The sequence below is a fragment of the Stenella coeruleoalba genome (genome assembly GCF_951394435.1).
Source record: "Stenella coeruleoalba genome assembly, chromosome: 1".
Classification (NCBI taxonomy): Eukaryota; Metazoa; Chordata; class Mammalia; order Artiodactyla; family Delphinidae; genus Stenella; species Stenella coeruleoalba.
This window is the reverse complement of record NC_137169.1, coordinates 28,945,777-28,951,776: the sequence shown is the minus strand read 5'-3', so window position 1 is coordinate 28,951,776 and position 6,000 is coordinate 28,945,777. Positions and strand designations below refer to the sequence as shown.

The 6,000-nt window shown below is 52.0% G+C and overlaps 1 protein-coding gene across 2 annotated transcripts; it reads left to right on the top strand.

Annotated features, from left to right (window-relative positions):
- The first annotated feature begins 1,476 nt into the window (after positions 1–1,476).
- On the top strand, positions 1,477–3,920 carry LSM10 (LSM10, U7 small nuclear RNA associated). Of its 2 annotated transcripts, none has more exons than XM_079937574.1 (2): positions 1,477–1,591; positions 3,160–3,920. In XM_079937574.1, the coding sequence occupies exon 2, from the start codon at positions 3,183–3,185 to the stop codon at positions 3,552–3,554; it is 372 nt and encodes a 123-aa protein (XP_079793700.1). In that variant the 5' UTR covers positions 1,477–1,591; positions 3,160–3,182; the 3' UTR covers positions 3,555–3,920. The 2 variants fall into 2 exon arrangements, with proteins under 2 accessions (XP_079793700.1, XP_079793699.1); XM_079937573.1 differs by having other exon boundaries at positions 1,480–1,716.
- Positions 3,921–6,000: the final 2,080 nt, after the last annotated feature.

Sequence of the window (6,000 nt, the reverse complement as noted above, 5' to 3'; positions counted from 1 at the left end):
AGACAGTCGGATTCTCATATCTGCTTCTGCATTCAGCCCATTGTGCTATGTTGTTTCGGCTGAAGTACATGAAGAAAATCCAGTCTCACACAGAAGTAAGGTTGGAAAAGGGACTGCAACTGGAGAACCACTGATATAGAGGCCTCTCCTGAGAAGTTCTACTGTGGAAGGTAGGAAAACAAGAGTAGCATGCATGGAGGAGAAAGACAATTTCAATTTTTAGGATAAGGAGCGGTCTCTGTGATGACTGGAGATGACTGGTAAAAAGAGAAGGCTCCTGGGGAAGGTGGAAACCAGTGAATGAGAGGATAAAGGAATGACACAAACCTAACTCGTATTGAGCTCCTGTGTGCCAGGTGCTTTCACACATTAATGAAGGTCACTCAAACCTTAAAACAATTCTCTGAGTTAGTCGGTATGTTTTGTTTTCTTCTAATGAAATTGAGGCTGCAGAAAGATAAGCAGCTTTTCCAAGGCTATACAGAATGACCTTTTAAAAAGTAAATTAGATCCTGTCACTCTCCTTTGATGGCCTATCGTTGCACTTCCAGTAACGGGTTTCCAGATGAGGAAACCTGAGGCACAAAGAGGATAATTAACTTGTCTAAAGTCACACAGTTAACAAGGGGCAGATTTAAACCCAGGCACAGCCTCCAGAGCCTGCACTCCTAATCCAGAAATCCAAACGCCTTACCTTGGCTTGCAAAATCCTAAATACCCTGGCTGTTGCCTTCCTCTCCGACTTCTTGTCACACTACTCTTCCCAGTCTTACTGGCCTTTCCGCTTTTCCAAATTGTCAAGCTCATTTGCACCAGGTCCTTTGCACAAACTGTTCCCTCTAACTGCAATGCTCTTCTCCTAGCGTTCACAAGCTTGGCTTCATGTAATTCATCTCAACTCAGATGTCAAATGTCACCTTCTCAGGACACCCCTGACCGTCCAATAAAAAGTCACCCAGTCACTATAACATTGACCCGTTTTAATTCTCTGAAGAAATTTTATCATAATTTTCTTTTTCTCATAGGCGACTCCCCCGCCTCCCCCGCCTCCCCCCGCCTCCCCCCGCCCCAGTAGATTTAAGGGTCGGGTCATCAGATCACGGAGCTTGTCTCCTTGGTCACCCCTACGACCAGAGCCTGGGAAAGTGTCCGACACACGGTGAAGGTTCAATGAATACAGCTGGCCCTCCGTATCCGCGAATGCGGAACCCTCCTATACGACGCCACTTCCTAAAAGGGACTTGAGCATCCCTGGTTTCGGTATTCGCGGGGGTTCGGGAACTGCCGAGGAGGGGCGACCGGATTCGCTGAACGGAAGAATGACTCCAAAATAGGAGCGAATCCAATGACGTAGGCCGCGGCTGCAGGAGCGCGAGTCACGCGCCCGCGAGGCCTTCTGGGGATTGTAGTTCCGGGCCCACCGCGGGGTCGCGGGCCCTGCGCGCAGCCGCGCTCTCGATGCTCCGGGAGGGCAGAGCGGCCCCTCGGTTGCCATGGCTTCTCAGTTCGGCCGCGGGAGAGGAGCAGCCCGGCTAGGCGCTCGCTAGTTTCGGCGGCGACGCGCAGCGGGACAGCGGAAGGAACGCTCGCGGTGGGTCCGGGAGCCAGGGGCGGAACGCTGGGGAACCAGGAGCCGCGGAGGCGGCGGGAGCGGGGCCAGCGTTTTCCTCCCGATTGCTGAGCGTAGCTCCTCACCCAAGCCCACTCCCACGCTCTGTGAGTAAAGGGTGATCACCATCCCCCTTTTAGGGATTGGCTAACAGGCTTGAAGAAGCCAAGTGGCTTGCTCGAGGTCGCCCTCCTAGGAAGTGGCCGAGCCCGTCCTCGCAGACCAGACCTGCCTCTTTGCAGTCACTGTGCTGCCCCAAACCCTTGCTTGGACACGTCCTCCTGGTGAAGCCTGGGTGGGGTCGTTAGAGTCGGCCGGCCCAGCTCCTAGCCTCTCGTCAGTGGTATGGGTAGCTTGCCACACTTAATGCCACCCTGCACAGCCCTTTCGGTATCCTGCGTGAGGTCTTAAGGAAAGAAAAGAAAGTTCCACCAACTTGCACTCAGGGTCTGAAAATGGAGGATAGATAAGACAAAGTTACATTAATACAGCATCAGGGCATAATCGAAAGCAAAGGAAAATACATTCAGTGTGGTGAGAGCTTGTTAGCCTCATTTAGCCTATGGTTCAATAGACGTGGAAACAGGTTCAGAGACATTAAGTAACTGTCTTACGTTTACAGAGTGTGGGTGGAGTGGGGAGTCGAACCTCCATTTCTCTACCTTCAAAACATATGTGCTGTATATGCTGCCATTTCTTGTTTTCAATCAATTATCTAAATTTCTGGTTACATGTTGGCAGCATCCTGTAGACCAGTCGTTCTCAGTGCGCCCCAGGCCAGTAACATCAGCATCAACTGAGAATATTTTAGAAGTGCCCATTCTTGGGCCCCACCTCAGACCGACTGAGTCAGAAACTGAAAGGTGGGCCCAGCAATCTGTGTTTTAACACGTTCTCCAGGTGATTCTGATGCAGGCGATTGTTTGAGAACTGGTGGTTCACCTGGGGTCACGTTAAAATGCAGATTCTCTAAGTAGGTCTGGGGAAAGCCTGGAGACTCTGTATTTCTAACAAGTGCCTGGGTAGCAAGGGTGTAAACTACACTTGAGAGCAGTGGTTCTCAAACTCAGATGCACATTAGAATTACCTGGGGAGCTTTTAAAAAATAGGATACCTGGGACCCACCCCTGACCAAATGAATCAGAACCTCTGGGGTGTGGCAGCCAGGTAAAAACTCAGCGGATGATTCTAACATACAGTGAGGGTTCAGAACCACTGGTGTGGGGTTTAGAGTCAGGCAGAGATGGGTTTGAATCCCAGCACCTCCGCTTATCACCTGTGTGACCTTGGGCAAGTGACTTAACCTCTCCCGGCCATACTTTCCTCATTTATAAAGTGAGTATAAGTGATCCTTGGCTTGCAAGGTGTTGTGAGGATTCTATGAGGTGTGTACCTGAAGCACCTAAGGGTGCTCCATAGACACAGAAATTGGGGAGGTGGGCAGACTTGGGAATGTCTGGGCTGGGGATTTTGTGCTAACACCTGGTGGAGATGAGTTAACACCTGCACCCGCTAGCCTGCCACAGCTCCCCTCTGTGTGCCCCTCCCAGAGCGAGCAGCGCAGTGTGGAAGGATGGCAGTGAGCCACTCAGTGAAGGAGCGGACCATCTCCGAGAACAGCCTGATCATCCTGCTGCAGGGCCTCCAGGGCCAGGTCACCACCGTGGACCTGCGGGATGAGAGCATGGCCCGCGGACGCATAGACAACGTCGATGCTTTCATGAACATCCGCCTGGCCCAGGTCACCTACACGGACCGTTGGGGGCATCAGGTCGAGCTGGATGACCTCTTTGTGACAGGCCGCAATGTCCGTTACGTCCACATCCCCGATGATGTGAACATCACCGCGACCATTGAGCAGCAGCTGCAGGTCATCCATCGGGTGCGCAACTTCGGCGGCAAGGGGAAAGGCCGGCGGGAATTTCCCTCCAAGAGCTATAAGTGAGCCTGTCCCCTCAGCCAGCCCTGGTCCCCACTCAGGTTCCTCCAGAGTTCTACTGAGCCAAAGCCTACTCTCCCTCCCCGCCCAGAACCTGGAAAGGGAGGAGGGCCAGTCCAGAAGCTGGTGTCTGACAGACATCACCTGTCACAGCTGCCTTTCACAGGGTCCCACCTGCCAGACTCACCCTGGGACCCAGAATTCTAGTTATCTGTCTGTGGCCTTGGGGTAGATGACAGTGCCCCCTTTGGATCATTATTTATCTGAATCTCTGATTTACTGGTTTAGGGAATGTGTCAGATAGCTTTCAGCCCTCTCCCAGTGAAGACTGTTAAATGTGCTCGGCCTGAGCATCCCCACTTCTCTTGTAATTGCGGTTTTTTTCTCACAAAACTAAGTGGGATGCAAACAGGTCTGTGCCTCATGCTTTTCCCTCTGCACTGGGCTCCCTGCTGGTCCTGTGTCGTAGGGTGCTGGGTCGCAAGCAGGACTGCACATTGGAATCACCTATCTCACCCTCACCTATTTGGATTTACTTGGTATGAGGTGTGGCCTGGGCAGTGGGATTTTTTTTTAAGTTTCCCAGGTGATACGAATATGCAGCAAAGCTTGAGAACGTAGGAGGGGCCTTCAGTCTGGTCAGGGGGAAAGCGGCTCTTCTGTTCCGATTCCCTGTTGAAGAGGTTGTTAGTCTCATTGGTCTTTCCTGAGGTGGAGAGGCTGGAGTAATCCTGGGCCCTCCCCTCAAGTGTGGGAGCTCATCCCACAGCAAGAAATCAGGCTCCGATTCTGAGAGTCATTGGGTCTTCAGGGAAGAAGGCGTTCTCGGGGTTAGAACCCCAGCCTTCGTTGTAGCTGCCTTGCAGCCGTCCCAGCCCTGCCACCATCTCGGTAGAAGTGGCTCTGTCCTCTGGAACCAGAGAGTTTGTCTTCGTCAAACAAACGTCCACAGCAGCTTTCATGTGCCAGGCCTTCTGCTGAGCACACATTGTCCAATAAGCTTTGGTCCCTTCTGGAGAGGGGCTTAGAATCTAGCAGAGGAGGTAATCATTTCCTGAGGGAGATTGGAGAGGAGTGTTCATTTGGGCGCTGGCAGCCCACGGTCACTGCATTCACGTTCTAGCCCAGTCTGTCCAAGTGTTGTCCCTGGACCACCTCATCAGAACCAACTGAGATGTGTCTAGAAGAGCCACCTTCCTGGCTCCCCAGATTTGAAACAGAACCTGGAACCCGAGAATCTGCATTATCACACCCACCCACCCACCATGAATCTTCTGCCTATTGTATTTACTTCATTTCCCAGAGGCCCCAGAAGGCACTTAGACTCTGCCCTTTGCCTTCCGGAGAGAACACTGGGTCCTAGCAGGGAGAAAACCACTTCTCTGAGTTTCCAGGCCCCTTTGACAGCTAGAGTTAAGGGGAGCAGCACAAGAAGAAGACTGCTGGTAAGAGAAACCAGAGGGCAGGCACAGAAAGGGGTTCCTCACTGTGGAAACGTCCATGTTCTCAAAGCCAGTGGGGAGAGAGCCACTGCTTCCGGTAAATGATGAACCGGAGGGAAGTCCACGCACAGCCTCCCTTGCAGACATTTCCCACGTGTCTGCAGATGCCCCCAAACTTGAAGAGGTCTCATGCTGGGAGTTTGGCCTAAGGATGGAGGAGAGGTCTAGGTCTGAGGCTTTTACATCGGGAGCAGAGCAAGGAAGAGCCCCCAGGCCAGAGAGCAAAGTGGTAGGGCTAGCACGGGTTGCTGGGAAGAGGGGCTCTGGACATGTTCCATAAGCATTGTGTACAGATGCCAGTGGGTCTGTATGGTTCTGAGGCAAGGCACTGGCAGGACAGGTGGGAGGGAGGGAACCAGGGTCCACTGAGACATACTCATGACGAGTCCCTGGGGTAGAGCACAGCTAAGTGTTCAAGCCCCAAGGTTATGGGTCTCGGCATCTGGTCCTGGATTGCTGGGAAAGGCTGGCAGGGGCCCAGGTGCAGGGGTGGAGGGAGCTCGGTGCCCGCCAAGCTATGGCAAGCCACGGGTCATTCATTCCACAAGTAATTTGAGTCACAGTGCTAGCTACTGAGGGAACATCAAGACAGAGGTCCTGCTCTCAGGGAGCTGATGTTCTGAGGGGGGAGACTAACAAAAGTAAACATAGGCATCATGAAGGAAATAAACAGGGCCCTTTGAGAGAAAATAGGCGGTTTTATTTCAGAAAGTATGGACTGAAGAAGTTAAACTGAGAAGGGGGGGTGGGATGAATTGGGAGATTGGGATTGACATATATACACTACTATGCATAAAATAGATAACCAATGAGAACCTACTGTATAGCACAGGGAACTCTACTCAGTGCTCTGTGGTGACCTAAATAGGAAGGAAATCCAAAAAAGAGGGGATATACGTATACATATAGCTGGTTGACTTTGGTATACAGCAGAAACTAACATAACATTG

Bases quoted from the DNA above. Each gene is read 5' to 3' on its own strand.
- LSM10 (XM_079937574.1), top strand. From the start codon at position 3,183: ATGGCAGTGAGCCACTCAGTGAAGGAGCGGACCATCTCCGAGAACAGC.